This window comes from Seriola aureovittata, chromosome 12, assembly GCF_021018895.1.
Source record: "Seriola aureovittata isolate HTS-2021-v1 ecotype China chromosome 12, ASM2101889v1, whole genome shotgun sequence".
Classification (NCBI taxonomy): domain Eukaryota; kingdom Metazoa; phylum Chordata; class Actinopteri; order Carangiformes; family Carangidae; genus Seriola; species Seriola aureovittata.
The window spans coordinates 1,952,073-1,969,329 of NC_079375.1; the positions used below are offsets into that span (position 1 = coordinate 1,952,073).

At 42.5% G+C, this 17,257-nt stretch overlaps 2 protein-coding genes across 2 annotated transcripts; one reads left to right on the plus strand and one right to left on the minus strand.

Moving 5' to 3' along the window:
- Positions 1 to 469: 469 nt before the first annotated feature.
- Positions 470 to 6,828, minus strand: blvra (biliverdin reductase A). The gene is made up of 7 exons (XM_056390357.1): positions 6,672 to 6,828; positions 4,990 to 5,113; positions 3,411 to 3,530; positions 2,723 to 2,820; positions 2,400 to 2,507; positions 2,076 to 2,241; positions 470 to 1,119 (listed from the first exon to the last, which is right to left on the minus strand). The coding sequence occupies exons 2-7, from the start codon at positions 5,106 to 5,108 to the stop codon at positions 864 to 866; spliced, it is 867 nt and encodes a 288-aa protein (XP_056246332.1). The 5' UTR covers positions 5,109 to 5,113; positions 6,672 to 6,828; the 3' UTR covers positions 470 to 863.
- A 3,341-nt stretch (positions 6,829 to 10,169) lies between these two features.
- LOC130178350 (cytochrome c oxidase assembly factor 1 homolog) lies at positions 10,170 to 16,770 on the plus strand. The gene is made up of 6 exons (XM_056390466.1): positions 10,170 to 10,289; positions 11,367 to 11,480; positions 12,179 to 12,294; positions 13,290 to 13,441; positions 14,072 to 14,148; positions 16,436 to 16,770. Exons 3-6 carry the CDS (start codon positions 12,201 to 12,203, stop codon positions 16,542 to 16,544), a joined length of 432 nt encoding a protein of 143 aa, XP_056246441.1. The 5' UTR covers positions 10,170 to 10,289; positions 11,367 to 11,480; positions 12,179 to 12,200; the 3' UTR covers positions 16,545 to 16,770.
- Positions 16,771 to 17,257: the final 487 nt, after the last annotated feature.

Here is a 17,257-nt window from a genome sequence, read left to right on the forward strand (position 1 = left end):
GTACTGCAGTTCCGCTGAAGGTTTTTCCTCCTCACTGTCGCCAAGTGCTGCTCTTTGTGGGAACTGTTGGGTTTCTCTCTATAACACTGTAACTTCTTTACCGGTCTTACCTTGTGAAGAGCCTTGAGAAAAAAATGTTTGTCACACAAGGTCAACGCACTTGTGACCAGTGTAAAAAAAAAAAGAAACCAGCAGAGATCACGCTTGTCTCTCAGAGGTGTCTCCCTGCCACAGTCAGATGACATCATCAGTATTTTAAAATGATTAGTTGGCCACTTCCAGACTCCCAACAGGCCGACGACATGAGGAGCCGTGATGCTGCTGTGACGGACCCCCCCCCCCCCTCGCTCCCCGGGTGAGCAGCTTTGACCATTGGTACAATCTGGAATAAATGTAGATAACTGAGGTTCTACTTCCTGCCTCTTCACCGGGTCCATGTGTACAAGCTGATGTAGACCAATCAGTCAGCTGATGTTTCCAAGTTGTTTTATTTATTCATTCATAATGTACAAACAAAGCTTATTGAAAAACAGACATTAAACATAAGGCTGTGTGTCTGATGGATGAGATGATGATTATGATGATGATGAGGATGATGATGATGGGACAGGAAGTGAAGCTCACTCCTCTTTTTTCCAGAGGCTGGATCCAGTGGTCATGATGTTCTGCCTTCAGGCTCCGTGTCTACACATCAGCTGTGGTCACATTGTTACTCAGGTACTTAGCTTTCAGACTGCGATAATCTAGAGCGATGAAGTCAGACGTTTTTAACAACTCACAATACAAAAGCTTAAGAGCGCGGCGATGAAAAATGTTTGAATAATATTAAGATTTATCATCATCCTAAAGTGGAGCGTCCCTGTTTAATTCTGGCACAGCTGCTGTATCTTCCCTGCCAGGTCCAGGCAGTGCAGGATCCGGACTCTCTCCCTCTGCAGCTCCTCGGGTCCCACGCCGCCCGCCAGCTTGGCGGAGAACTGGATGAGGTCCTGCATGAAGAGGCCCACGGTGCCTCTGGGTGCGGGAGGGATCTGGGTCAGGGTGCAGGAGTCAAACTTGAAGTTAATGTTCTTGACCCTGGGAAGACCCGGTCCCCGTTCCTCGATCCACGTCAGAGGCCTGGGAGGACACAGGTGAGATTGTGTGAGGTGGTTTTCTACAGCAGCGGCGTTTAAACATGATGCTGATCCGCCTGTGACTAGAAAATGTGCAGGACGAGACCAGGTGAGAGGAGGTTCATATGACAAATACTGTGAGGCGATTCTAGAATGCAGATTGGGCCAAAACAACTTGACATACGTGTTAAGACGTTAAATCTTAAGATGACAGAAAATACCATCTCAACACGTCTATTTTTAAAACGTCTTAAGACATTTAAATTCGGGTTCTACCACTTCATCAGTTTCTGAGGGGAAACCCTAGAGACCTTAATCATTTCAAGAGAAGAAACTATTTCCGATTCAACCTACCTACGAATTGAGGTTAGGAATATTGACATATATTATTAATAATAATATTGTTATATATATATATATATAATACTGGCATTATTAATATCTGCATTTTTACAGGCTACTACTTATTGAGAAAAATTTAGCTTCAATATCGTAATTGACGTATTCATTCATCAAGTGTTAAGATCCTTTCTGCTCAGTGGAGCCAGTGTGTGAATTAAGTTTTACATTGTGATTATAATTAAAACAAAGTCTAATTTTACATTTGTCCTTTCATGACTGAATGAGGACGTTTTTCCTGTTAAATTCCACATTTGTGTTTAGAAAGAAAAAGTGACTGGATGAAAAAACGTATGGTCTCCACGGGAATGAGAACCTGGAGAGGATGTAGAGACGGCGCAGGTGAGGGGGGCGGAGCTGGAGTGGAGCAGGGAAGCAGAGCGAGGAGCACACCTGAGCCGCTCGTATATACTTCATACAAACGGATACTTGAACTTAAACAGATTTCACTCAAACCCGCTCGAGTTCACTGCTCAAGTCTCAGTGATGGAGTCGGGAGTTCTAACTAACTCTTGAGCCCCTGGAGCCTGAGCTGTGACACGTCCGTTCATCCTCTCTCACCTGTTGTCAGAGGTGCGCAGCTCTGCGGTCATCTTGCTGTAGTTAGCAGAGCCGTCCTCCATGGTTGCTGCGGTTACTGACAGCTCACCGAACAGATCGACCAACCAGGTGAGGCGAGCGATGCCGCTGAATGCTGGGAAACCAAAGCCGGGCTTCAGAGTTCCACCTGTGCATGTCAGACCGGTGTTAATGTGACTGTACCTTAATACACCGCGGGACATGAGCCATCCTCTAACACTAAACACACTTTCAGTCCTAACTTTAAAGCTGAGATGTGTCAGGAGTCACGGTAACCATGGAGACACACACACACATGTCTGTTACCTGTGAAATGGAGAGTGCCTTCCTCCAGGGTTTTTCCCTCCACCTCTCTCTTCAGCAGTTTGTAGTCCTCTGTCAGCAGCTCTATGTGTTCCACATGGAGAATCACCCCTGACACACACACACACACACACACACACACACACACACATACACACACACGTAGTCAGTAGCACCGCTGATGATGCTGAGCTGCAGAGCTGCAGGTGTGCACAGCCAGGTACTGAACATAGACCCGATGAACACGCAGCCTGCAGACGGACACACACCTGTGCGTGCGGACACACACCTGTGCGTGCGGACACACTGTCGGCAACAGGTCTCACCTTTCTCCCGGGCGACGTCCCACAGCTCCACAGCGGCCTTGTGGTTCATGGTCATGGGATACTCGACGCAGACGTGTTTCCCTGCCTGCAGAAAAGTTCTGATGAGAAAGGAGGAGTTCTCTGGGTCAAAACGAGGAGCAGTTGCCTATTTACACATTCAGCAGCCGCACAGAAACAGTAACATTCATCTTGAGTGTGTGGTCTCCTCTAGCTGCGACATGTTCCACTGTGTTCACTTTCTCGCCCCTTTTTTCTGCCGCAAGGTCTTTCAGAGCACAGCCGCCGTGAACACACCCGCCCAGCACACATTCGCCCAGCACACACCCGCCCGGCACGGTGCCGTTACAACAGGAACACCGCAACTGCACCGCGCACGCCCTTCAAAATAAGTTTCACAAGTTTTAAAAGCTCACTCTCTCTCCACTGCATCTGTGTGTGTTTGCTCTGTCAGTGCATGTGATGAAACCCTTGCCTGTCCAAACAGGAGTGGTAAACTCAACTGGCAGCGGAAAAGTGAATGTGATTGGTCATGACTGTCGCAACCTCCAACCTCAGCATAAAACACCAAAGTGCATTTGGCACACCCGCTGAGTCACCGGGTAGGTGATCTGCAGCGCCGGTTGGATTTATGTTGTCACACATGTGGAAGTATTCACTGTACAGACTACTGAGTGCGCACACACTTTACCTGACACTGTCCTCATGTAATGCGTTCTCAGTGCAGATGAAGGCCACCTGGATGTCCTCTCTGCTCACAGCCTCCTCAACCGAGATCTGACTCAGCCCCTGCTGAGGCTCCTGGCTCCGCCTGTGGACAGAAACACACCGTCACCTTCTGACGTGACGCACATACAGTGGGCAACAGTGATGACAAGAGATAAAACGATTATCGTGCCACAACAATTCTCAACCCTAAAAAAGATGTTTAAATGTTAAATGTGTGGTGTTTCATTATTACATCCCCAGAGGTCTGATGACGCTGATGTCGTTGATGTAACCGGAAAAGTGTTTGTCCAGATGTGCTGCGCTCTGGTTTGCACCAAAGGGAGCCTGAAGCTGTCACGTGCTTGTGGTTCATCTTCGTCTGTATCCACAGATATTTTTCACTTTCATAAATACTGATAAACACTCAGGTTTTTATTCACACTGACTTCCTATAACAGCCTGCACGACCCATGTTTTACGCGGGTCCATATTCCATAATATGGAGTAACACAATGCAGCAGCACACAATAAAACTTATGCAGTGTCAGCAAAATACTATCTATTTTATCTTTTAAAGACGAAGAGACCATTTTTTCCTAAGCTTTTATCTCCTCACGCCTCGACTGCTGCAGCAGCCTCTTCACCTGCCTCGCCCACAGATCCGTCCATCAGCTCCAGACTTTGACCCAGATTCGGGAGAAGCTTTAAGCGTCCTTACTCCGGCTCCCAGTACGTTTCCGAATGGATTCGAAGATCCTACTGTTGACCTCTAAAAGCTCCTGACAGCCTCTTTCCCTGTATAGCTGACCTCTGAACCGTAAAGAAACCGGCTTGTAGCCTGAGGTCTGTTAGTTGCTCCTGAGGCAAAACTAAAAACCGGAGGTGACGGAGGTTTTCACAGTCACAGCCTGAAACTGCCGGAGGAAATCAGCTGAGCCGAGTCAGTGACCTCTTTAAATCTCATCTTGAAACAAACTTTTATTCTAGAGCTTTTCCCCATTTTACTTCATTCTGTCTAAGTCAGCTTCATCAGTACCTACTAGATATTTATGCTTTTATTGATTTTTACTGCTCACTCTTGCTGCCTTTGGTTTATTTGCATATCAAGACACTTTAATTGTTTTTTTCTGATTTGCTTGTTTTAACTTATATGACCTGTGTGTCTTATTCTGCTGCTTTGCGTAAAACACTTTGTAACGTGGGTTTAGAAAAGTGCTCTATAAATAAAGATTATCATTATTATTATTATTATTGTCATTAATTCCATTCATATACAATATTTTTTCATAATATCCAATATTATTGAATATAATTCAATTCTGGATATTGCCCCAGCCTATTGTAACACTCATGTTTTAAAGCCTTTTGCATCTGTGATATGAAAACATTAGATTTCCACACAGTTCCACAGGAATAAAGAGTCTGTGTCCTGGTCATAGTTTAGTTATAAAATCCAAGTGCAGCACAGGGGGCCTCTCCTGCGTGGCCCCCCCCCCCCCCCCGGACAAGGCCCATCAGCCAAAGAGTCAGTTGCATGCATGTACCTGTGTATGCTGGATTACCTGGACACGAATCCTTTGACACTGAGGTTCTCTGCAGGACTCCCAGGCAGCGGAGACAACATGTCTCTGATTCTCACCGAGCCTGCTGTGCCGAGGCCGACCACCACTGCTCCCAACATACTGACTGAGACACAGAGCACACAGCTGAGAGAGGCGGTACGGAGATATGACTATAGATAACTAAGGGAAACAAATGTGCAAATTCAGCAGGGACATGAAATATATGCGTAAACATTTTAAAGGAGAGCTATTATCCTCATTTACAGCCGACTCCACTACAGCAGCTTTACATGGTTCACAGTTCAAAACAAAACTGCCCGGTGCCGCCTCATCCTCTTACAGGTGAACGATGATTAGAAATATTATAGAAATCTCAATATGGTCAAGTGAAATATCCAAATCGCAGCAGCTGCAATTTTTTAATGTAAAGGATGTAAAGGAACATGTTTGTTTGGTATAAGAAACAAAAATCACATCATCATCTTTTCTATTCTTTATACAGGACAGAGCTCACAGCAGGACGTCCCTGTTCAGTAAATATTTAACCCATCTCCTGCTGATTGTGACATAACTCTGGATTTAGACTTTCGATCGCAATCTGTATATGAATGTGTAAAGAAAAATCTGACATCAGATCGTTACAGGAAATAGAAAAACAATTGAAACCTTGTGTTCAGAGCAGACAGACACCTGAACATCAGCTATGTTCATCTCAGCATCTGAAACTGTAGCCATGTTTAGTATGAACGTCCATCACTGAAACATTCTAAATATATGACAGGAAAAAAGGAGAAACATAATAGGTCTCCATTAATAATAAATGTTTTTCCACATTTTAAACTCAATATAAAGCAGTTGTGTCTTGTTTCTCAATGGTCTGATTGTTTCCATTAAATTCTCATGATAAACTGATGAACTGTTGTATTAACCCATAAACTAATGTAATATGTACATATATTGAGTTTCCGCATATGAAATATATGTGCGTATAAAAAGATATACAAAATCTATATAAGAAACCTATTGGAGGAAAAAATGTCATATATTAATATATATTTGTTGCCCATACAAATATGTACGTTTATGTATGAAGCTTACATTGTAGACACACTGTATGTTACAAAGATGTATATCAGATGACAAAAACTAAGTAGTGAGTCTAAATGATCCTGCTGTGTAAACTACAGCTGCTTCTCTACACTGCTAATGCGCAACCCGCGCCTCTCACTGTGGACATCATGTGACTTTAAATGTCTCTTCAGTGGCATTTAGCTGAGCAGACAAACAGCAGATGAAATGAATGTTGCTATAACAACAGCGCAGGTCACACAGCGGCGGTGGTGGTGGAGGCAGGTGATCAAAGAGGTGTGAACCAGCCGTCGACACCTGTCCGGTGTTTTAGACATATAAGCCTGATATCACCCCCCCCCCCCCCCCAAAAAAAATAAAAAAATAAAAAAATAAAAAATTTAAAAACCTGCGGAATAACATTGATGCTACTGACAGACTCTCTTTAATCCTTGAACCATGAAAACCGACAGCACAGAGCCCGGGAAACAGAGATCTCCGTTGCTGGAGCCGTAGAGAATAGAGATGAATGGAAGCGGTTTGTGGCAGACGGTGACCCGGACTCAGCGTCGGTCTCCGGAGCAGAGAGAGAGGACACATCGCCGCCTCCTTACCTGTTTTATTTGTCCCACGCGAAGAGATCCTGTTCCCGCCGCGGTGCGCTCCTCTGTTGCCCTGTTGGAAGTGACATAACACAGAAAAGTCAGTTGTCTAACTATCGCTCTGTGCGCATGGAGTCTGTTTTTAGCGCCGTCACGCATTACATAAGGAGCGCTCGTTATGCTGCAGAGGTACAGGCCTGCATGGTGGCAGAGGGGCGGGACTACTTTTAAAGGCCCCTCTTCACTAATCACTCGGTATTATAATCAGTATTAAATTCATGAGCTTGACTCGGTTTGATGGTCTGGCAACAACCGCACGAGACCAGACTCTGTAACATCAGTCTGATCAATGTAAGTCATGTGACCTGAGCCAGATTCATGTTTCATACAAAATAAAGCAGCAACAAAAAGAACAAACACAAAAACAAAACAATAAAAAGAATTCCCTGAACAGTCATTGATACCAGCAGAAGTCTCTTCACTTATTGATCATTTATTATAGATTCTGACTGTGATGTACAGAGAATATCAGTTTGTCATTCACAAAACATCTGATTCAGTTTTTCTTTTTTTGCACTGTGATAAAAACATCAAGATGTGTTTCGAGCTTATCACTTTACCACTCAACATAATCAATCAATGAAACAATCATCAGAAAACGAATAAACACTGAAGACCTGTTAGACCATTACCACACAGTGTCTTATCTCTCAGCATTAACACTCACTGTGACGCAGTAGAAAATTTAACAATGAAGAGAAAAGTAGAAACGGAGAAGTTAGAATAGAACCTGAACAGATCGTTCTGTGGTTTTGCTCCTGAAAAGAAGGAGGGGACATCGGGACATATACAGAGCTACAAGCAATAAGCTTTACTCTGGGTTCATTTATGAGTATCTGTCCATATTTCAAAAAAAGAGTAACAGAGTTCATCTCCCACTGAGCTCAGAAATAGTATGAGACACACCCGTGGAGTTCTGTGGCTGCGATAAGAGATAAGACATTTTTTCAAACTGTCTCCTGTCGTTTCTCTAAAGGACTCTGTAGTTCTTAGAGCCATGAGCTTTGGTCTCTTTGCTGCAAGTCTTTAAATAAATGGCTCATTATGACGTACTGTTTTTATTCTACTAACTTCCTGGGACACCTCTGGGTCCAGAATGCAGAGAGACAGGACATGTTGACATGTTTACTGTATATATAGGACTACTAGTTTATCACTGTTAGTGCTGACATTGTTATTAACTTCATCAGTGTCAGAACTGATATCACCATTTGTCGCACTCTGTGAACAAACATCAGCACGGCTGAGTTCAATTGTTGGTGGTTATTAATAAGCTGATTCAGCTCGTTAACATTACACTTCCGGAGGGAGGGGGTGTTGTTGGGCAAATGTCTGCCATGTCTGCCATGTCATTGTCAGGTGGGTGTCGCCTCTCAGTCAGACCTCCTGTGCTGTTAAATATTTACCTCAGGAACATTTCTGTAGGATTGTTTTTACGATGATTGTAATAATTTTAGTGTGTTGTCATTTTATAGGCCTATGATGTGAAGTTTGCTTTATAACTGAAACGTCAATCAGGTGGATATTAAAACATAGTAGTAGTAGTAGTAGTAGTATAACAGTGGATTATTCATATAGCACTATGAATTTTGAATGATCAATGTGTTAAGAAAGATTGTCCTATTCTCTCTCCTATTGTATTTTGTATATGCATTTTGTGGTTAGTTGACTTAATGCAGTCTTTGCCACATTTATTACAATATTTATTGTGACAATGTAAGTTTGCTAATTTGAACAAACTTGCCTCTATTCCTACAATAGAATTGAGTTTTTGATGTAGTATTTTTTTTATTCAAAAGAACCATAATAACACAAATTAAAGTAAATTTAATTTATACTATTGTTGCAGTATTGCAGGCTATTTAAGTTAAAACTGTTTAATGATTTATGCTGGTGGATATTTAGGTGCTAAAGGTGAGTGGTTGGTTAAACATCTGCCTCAGGGAAATTATTTACAACCACTGATAAAGATCACCCTATGGACATGTGTCGGGGGCAGCCGGAGGTAACAGAGGTAGATAAGAGGTCATTTATGTGATTACATTAACTGTCTTCCTTTGAGCGTGCTGAGCTTTAGGTTACATTTAAGGTCGGAGTCAGACGGGAAGGAGGAAGCCAGCAGAGCCAATCAGAAGACGCCAAAACGCCCGTGCACATTTCTTTGTTTGTACTTGTATAAATACACTGGATCAGGGAGAGTTAGGTTGTCAGACTGTGGACTGACCAACACTTGTTATTGGTTAGGAAAAGGCACATCTGATCCAGAATTCTGTAATTGTTCATTTCTTGCTGAAAAGATTCACTAAGCAATTTGAACTAAATTCTTTGGTGTGGACATTCACTGGTCTTTTGAGTAATTTGAACACTGCACTCACCCCGTGGGGGTGAGAGTCACTATATAGGACCAGTACTTCTGCCCTCAGTAAGAATACAAGGTAGGAACATATCATCAGTCAGATACAAGTTGTCCACTTTGTAATGTCCTGCAAAAATAGGTAAAAATATCCCCTCTATATCATATAGTGCTCATCACTAATTTACCATCGTTTTATTACTTTAAAGAGTACAATGTGCAGATGAAAGCAGAACAAAGCTGAAAGTGACAACTTTGAAATTGGGTACATGCTTTAAAGGGACACTGTATATTTCAATGTATAGTTATATATATATATAGTATATATAAACAGATTATGAATTTCTGTATCACTGAAATGTAACTGAAATTATATAATATGAATATTTGCTTATGATCAGTTTTGCTTGGTAACCCAAGGAGCTTTGTCTTTACAGGTGTAATTCTGAAATACTTTGGAGCTTCAGTCCAAGCAGAGCCAGACAATTTATTTATGTCTTTATTCTTTTAGGTCAAAGGGGAGAGAATTGTATGTTGAGTTATGTTTCATGTTTAAGAACTTTTTTCTCAGAAATAAACATTTTTTGAGGAAAATCTGTTGCATTTATTGACGTAAAGAAGCCTCGTTGTTTACCTTTTATTATCATTTTCTCTAGCTTTTAATTGCTTGGGTCAACTTGAAATGTTTAATTTTAATTTGAGAGAGTTTTTCACAAATCTATCCTGTTATTCTCTTAAAGTGTAACAGATTGATGCCTCTCCACTAATCATCTTAAAGGGTTTGGAGTCCCCCCAACGTAGTTTGACAAAATAGGGGCCCCCAAACAGCATCTTGCATAGGGCCCCCAAAAAGCTATACATGGCCCTGGTTTCAGACCAGTATTACAGAGTCTATCACAGACCAGTATTACAGTCTAAAATCTGTGTGTTCATTCTGTTCTGATCATTTCCGATGCTTCAGTAAAGAGAAACTTCAGCCTCATGTGTTTTATTTTATCTATATATTTTTTATAATGATTTGTTGTGACGTGATATATGACGTTATAAGACTCTGTAGTTACGGAATGACAGTACAGCAGTATAGACGCCGGCTGGCCCGAACATGAGCGGCACACGCCAGAGTTTTAATGGAGCGAACCCCATACCCAATTGGCGCAAGTGTGTGTGACGTTCACGGAAGTAAACGGAGTAACGTTGTCCGACCGATTTGAAACAAGGTGAGAGGTTTTTTTTCTCATTTTACTCCAAGTGAGGAACAACGACCAGTGTTCAAACCGTAACGTCCAAAACTAGACAGTCATAGGTTAGAGGTCACGGCACGTGAGCCATGTAAACGTCATCAGTCAGCTGCAGTAAGACTGTGGCTCTGTAAGACCAGGGCGGAGGGATGTGTTATGTTGGACTGCAGGTGTGGACAGTTGTGTATGTGTGCACGTGCTCTTTTTGGACATACACATACACAGGAAAGTTTTACTGCAAAACATTAACTTCGTGTATTCACTTATTTATATCAGGACTTGTGTCGGTTTTTCTCTTGTTATCCGCAGATATTTGACATTAGATTTTATTATTATCAATCTGAGACTAAAATCGTTAAATACTAATTCAGCTGTAACGTGCTGTGAAGCTTCTCCTCACCTGCCACTCTCCGAATCCTTCTGTCAGAGTTTCCTGCTGCTCATAAGCAGCTCAAACATCAACTAATATTTGTCTTTATTTTTAATCAGCTGACGAACGTCACTGTGACGTCAGAGCTCACCTGTCTGTGTCTCTGTGCTCAGGACTCTGCTGCAGGATCCTCCTGATGAAATGATGCATCACATTCAGCTGATGAGCTGCGGCTCATTTACCCTCCAGTTCACATGTTCATAAATGAATGATAATAACTGAACTTCTGGTCCACTGGTGCACAAAGGGGGGGGGGGGGGGGGGGTGACCTCAGTTCAGAACATATGATTCCTACATGTTCCTGTGATGATGAATGTTTGGGCTGATTTCAGATCAGCTGAGCTGGTGTCCTAGTCACATTCACATACATCATTATGAAAACAGGATGCAGTGGTTTGTCTTCCACTGGAGAACCATGGGAAAGTGGTTTATACAGACAAAAGAAGAAGAACAAAGGAATTTTTTTTCCTGCTTCCTTTTTTGTTCTGGTAAAAAAAACAAAAACATGAAAATGCATGTGCACAGAATATAAACCGTTGCCTCAGGTTACAAATCGCCACCAATGAACATCTATGGAGACAGAACTGAAACAAACGTCACTGAGCTCAGCTTTTTCTTTTCTCCAGTTCCACTGAAGATGAGGATGAGGTTTGTTTCGGGCCTGATGTGAACAGCTCACAAAGGGTTTCTGGATCTGAAGCAAACCGAAAGAGAAAACGAAGCCGGCGGGACTGAACCCTGTAAGTGCATCAACACACGGTAACTCATAAATGCTTCAGACTAATATTATATCAGCTTATGTGAAATACAGCGCACTGTGGGGACTGGTAACGTTGGCTTTAACTGCAACTTCAAAAAACAGTCATATAAGAATGGAAATGATTCATCTACATTTATTTTCAAAGGCACTTTGAATGATTATCATGTATTAGTATTTACATTTTCCATCCATGTGTCACACATGCACAACATCAACAGTTTGTTCTGTTTTGTTCAAAATTCATTCATGTTTATTTTCAGTATTCAGAGATGGTGACTTCCTTATGAAGTGTACATCACAGTAAATCTACAGCTGTTTTCAGATCTGATCTGAGTTATTACTCAGTTTGTAGTTTGAAGTACCTGAGCAGCCTGTTAGCTGTGTGTTCCAGTTATTGACTGTGGGGGGGATCAGCTGGCCAAACTTCTCAGAACTAACTTCCAGTTGTTTTTAGAACACAGACATAAACCTGTCTCTTCCACGCAGTATCTTTGCTTCACACCTCTCTCATCTTGCCTCTTAAACTTCGAGATTTGAAAACCTCTGCATCAGACCACAGACTTGTGTTTCAGCTGACTTCAGTCTGAAGCTGTAGCTGAGATGCAGAGAGTGCTGTGTGTCTACATTTGTCCCAGTGAAATGACCAGACTTGTGTCTCTGTGTGTTCACGCTTAACAGGGAAGGAAACAAACAAACAAACATGAGGGTTTCCACCAGTCACCTGCAGCAGCTCGCCATCTTCACCACTGTGCTGACGGGCGGGGGGGTCGGCATCATGTACTACCTGATGCAGAGTGAGTACAGTACAGACAAGGCCTGTGTGTGTGTGTGTGTATTGAATGTTAAATGAACAATTGTAGGAGCTGAACAGCAAATGTCATAGATAGATAGATAGATAGATAGATAGATAGATAGATAGATACTTTATTTATCCCCTAGGGGAAATTCATGGCTGTACGCACATTGTACGACAATGTGCAATGACAATAAATACATTCTATCCTATCCAATCTATTCTGTTCTATGTTATTTTGTCCAATATATTCTGTTCTTTTCTATCCAATATATTTTATTCAATTCTATCTAACAGTTTTTTTTTTTTTTAGTATATTTTTTGGGCTTTTTGCCTTTATTGTACAGGATAGTAGAGAGACAGGAAATGGGGAGGCAGAGAGAGGGGGAATGACAGACCACTACGCCACACAACGCCCTTATCCAATATATTCTATTTATTCTTTTTCTATTCTATTCATTTCTATCCAACACCGTCGCACCACAGAGTCTGTTACACCCTTTGTGATCACAGACTTCCTGGCTTCTGTTTGCTACTAAAGAATGGCTGGTGGATGTTTCTTCCCCTCTCAGTCACGCTGCTCTGTACTCTGTGTACTGCGGGCTACGGGCTACAGCTGCTCCTGGATTGGCTGTGGCTGCACCACCAGTAGTTGCTGATGAACAAACAGCGGTTGTTCCATTAGATGCATGTGAGACAGCTGTGCTCCTGTTTCCTGAGGGAATCACAAGTATGATCGGCCGCCTCCAGAGGACATTTGCGTCAAGATGACTCTTTCTCTGCCGGGACATTTGACCGTGGGTGTGAGGAGTCTGTATCTGTGAGCCAGGGGCTACGCTACATGAGTAGTTGGATACAGTTCTCTTAGAATTTGCAAGTTCAGTAGCTCTCAGTCATCACACGTCATTAAACTGCTTTCAACACTATTACTCACTGTTATTATTATTATTTCATAACGCTCTTCCTTTTTCTACTTCCTGTCTGCTGTTGAATTAGAGAAATTCTCTACGTCAGACTACCACAGACTGGCTCTGCAGAAGTTGGAAGCATGTCCAGCCGCCATGGAAACCATCGGGGCCCCTCCCTTAAAAGTCTACAATATCCACCTGATTGACAGACACAACCGTGTAGATCAGAACACTGCACAGGTACCGTGTTGTGACAGTCATCAGAGTGTGTTATTCTGTGTTCAGCCCGGATGCTGCTGCTGTAGATAAGAGGCCAGTTTCGCAAAACACCTTAAGTTAAGATTTTCCTTAAAGTCTGAGTTAAGATTTATTTGAAATAAAAACAGTTGCACAAAACACGCTTATGTCTTCTCCTTAAGGTTTCTTTAATATGTTCACTTAAATATTTCAGGTTTTTTCCTTGTCTTAGTCTTCTTCTTAAGGAATCACTTAAAGTCTGTTGAACAAAAGACCTTAGCGACCAAGCTAAGGAAAAAAACCAACAGTAGCTCCGACTCGGTCTTAACTGCAACATGACTCATCACTCAACTCATCCCATAAAGAGTGTTCCTCAACCGGGAGAAACCCTTAACAATGCAGAATTTTACTGCTGTAAAATCTCTTTCATTTTAATTTTGTTTCTTAACTAAGGAAACATTTTTACGAGATTCTGTGCAACACACTTAAGATACTCCCTCAGCTAAGGAGAAATGAAACCTTAAGGGCCATACTTAAGTAGAAAACTTGAGGTGTTTCGTGTAACCAGCCCCTCGTCCTTTATGACGTGTGATGTAACACTGATCCTGATGGTGAACTGTTATTGCGTTGCAGATGAAGATTCCCGTGACTGGGTCAAAAACCGGAGGTTATCTGTACGTTTTTTCAGTCAGAGACCATGACACCAACAGGTCAGTACATTCTCTTCTCACTCCATTCCGTGATGTTCTTGATCAAACTGATGTGTCGTAGCGATGTAACACAGGTGGAGTCTATCTTACAGCAGCAGTCATGCAGTTTGGCATTTCCTTCCCCCGTTAATTCTCTCTGCCTGTGTCGCGTTTTGGCGCTGAGGTTTATTCAAAATGAAGTGAAGGTCCGGTAGCCCTGCCGCCGTGGGGGCCGCTATTTCAGGAGACCCCTCTGTGGCTCATATCAGAGGGTTGAAGAAAAAACGACCTATGTGGTTGCTCAGGTCGGTTGAGTTGTTGTTGGAGAGGCACTGAGAGAAGCTGCAGAACAAACAAACAGGGCGTCAGGTTCAGTCTGTAAATCACAAAGATGACAATCTTAGGACAAAACCAGAAAGTGACCTTGAGTCCCTCTTCAGCTGTGACGTCTCTCACAAATATCAGATACACTAAAAGATTTTTTAATCTACTTATGACTTTTGAAGTGAATAAACTGATTGAACCTGAATGGATCCGCTCCATCCTCCTCTCTACACACCTCCTCATTCAGCTCCACACCCACATCTGCCTCCCAGGTGGCTTTTATATGGTTTGATGACATATTAGAAAACAGTGACACAAAAATTTGAAACAAGATGTTTAGATCAAATCATCACAAATATATCTTCTTACGGATCAACACTTCAAATAAAACACAGATGAGTGTTTCCTTGTGACATCACAATGTTCCAGAAGTCCTGACGGCTGGTTTTAAGGCTCAGTTTCTGAATACAGGCTGTGAGCATTTCTCTGTGGACTGAAGCTTTGATACTTTCACAGTATTAATATAAAACCTAGACCTGATCTATAATCACACTACACATGTACATCTACCTTTAGACTATATGGTACTTTAATGCAGGTAATAGGAATATTGTTAATATTTCCTGAGGCTAACAGGTATCTACCAGAAGGGTCAGTACTGAGGTTATATAACTGAAATGGTACAGATTTTTTAAAGGTGTAATGTGTAAGATCGTGCTACTTGCTCCACCTCCATAGAGGGCAGCATTTACACACATTAAAAAAATAAAACTATGAAAAAAACTATGTAGAAAAGTGTTGACAAACTCCTGCTGAGCAGGATGTGCAGAAGATCACAGTATAGACAATATGTGTTCTGTGCAGGGATAATACTCTGAAGTGTTACTGTCATGTGGTTGTTGATGGTTGATGAGGCCGGACTCAGAAGAAAAGGCAGGTGCTGGTCCATCACTGGGAGGACTGGACTGGAATTCTGGTCCTGATACAGACAAACATGTGACAGGACAATTAGTTCTTTATATTCAAACATGTTTGGTCTGTTGTGTGTGTATAATAAATGAACCCGCTGGTTCTGGATCAAACAGTCTCTTTGTCTCACTAAAAGAAAAGTTACTGACGCATCAGGAGCAGGAACAGCCGCAGGAACAGACTAAATTCTGCTACATCGCTAAAACATCTGTCGACAACATCAGTCATACATTTATGCCCCTTGAAGTGTTTGTCGGTGCGGTTTGTCATTTGCACTAACAGACTCGCTACAGAGCAACATTAGATGTTACTCACCAGTCTAACAGAAAAGATGCAGCTCGGCATCAAACTGCATCTCTTTACCCGGAGCTGTCTCCAGCGGCGGGAAGCCACACCACGATTCACCCGTGTTTTCTTCTTGGTCGCTGAATGTGGTTTCTTGTCGGAGCGATTCTTTGGGATGGAGATAAAGATCTCTTTCTAGGTGCTTCAGACATCTGTGTGTTTCTGTGATGTTAGTCGGGAGTTTTTTTTTTTTTAGTCAGGAGGAAGCTCTTCTTCTCTGTGGGACTGAGGGCAGATTAGACGCTACACTGACTCACACAGCATCTATCTATTCTTCACCATTCCTGCCACTGCAGACATACATCACAAATATGACATAAGCAATAGACTTGGTGTAGTGTAAATAATATTAGAAACCTCCCACCCCTCCCTTTAGCAAACAGGTCAGCCACAAGGTAACATACCCTCCCCTTTCTGACCTTAACAAATGAGACTGGGTCTATGTACAATGGCAGCAATGCTATGAACTGAATTACTCTCTAACTAATGGTTACAGAATTCCACACAGTATTGAAGCTCCGCCTCCCAGGTACACCTTCAGTTACACTCACACCTTGGTGGGCTATGTTCAGATAGACTCGGGACATGTGTAAATCATTTTATACATTTTTTTTTTTTGGATGATAGATTTCTGTCACCATCTCTGACCTGTGTTGGTCACTCCCTGCAGGTGGAGTCTGGAGCAGGCGGTGCTGAAGCTCCGGGAAGGACAGACCATCAACCTGCTGAGCCAGACAGCAGAGCACACACAGGGGCTGGACGCAGGTCACTGGCACTGACCAGCTCCACGCACTGATGAGAACGACGAGAGAGGAAGTCGTCCTGCTCCGACAGCTGCTGAGTGGAGGTTTAATTATCCGGGTTGGGGAAAGCTCAGTTCCAGCATCATCTAGAAGAGACAGCGGTTACTCATGACGCACAGCGCTGAGTGTCGCCGGGCCTCTAACACACTGATCCGGATCGTTGTTGTGTTGTGTGACTTTTGAATAAATAATGTGAAACAGACACGTTGCTGTCGTTGCACCAATCAGTTTTTTTTCATTTCTAATTAATTTCCTTTGAAAAATAATTTCGTGTATCGACATGTATCAAGATAAATCAGTTATCTTCTAGCTATAAACAAAGGGTGTGTGTGTGTGTGTGTGTGTGTGTGTGTGTCTGTGTCTGTGGATGTGAGTGTGTGGGTGTGTGCAGGGCAAACAGCAAGATGAATCATATAGCAGGACACAAACCTGTGGTTTCACTGACTTATTTCACTCCCTGCTTCCTGTGCAGATGTAGATAAGGGAAGTGTTGTCATTACACCCACAGAGATGGCGTGTGTGTGTGTGTGTGTGTGTGTGTGTGTGTGTGTGCGTGTGTAGCTCTCTTTTATTCTATATACTGTAAATGCATATAATTCTGCCTTTCCTGTGAGCCTCTGTGTTTTCACAGGTTCACTGTGGTGACTGACGCCTCAAACTCTTTCTGTCCTGGACTCGCAGCGTTCATA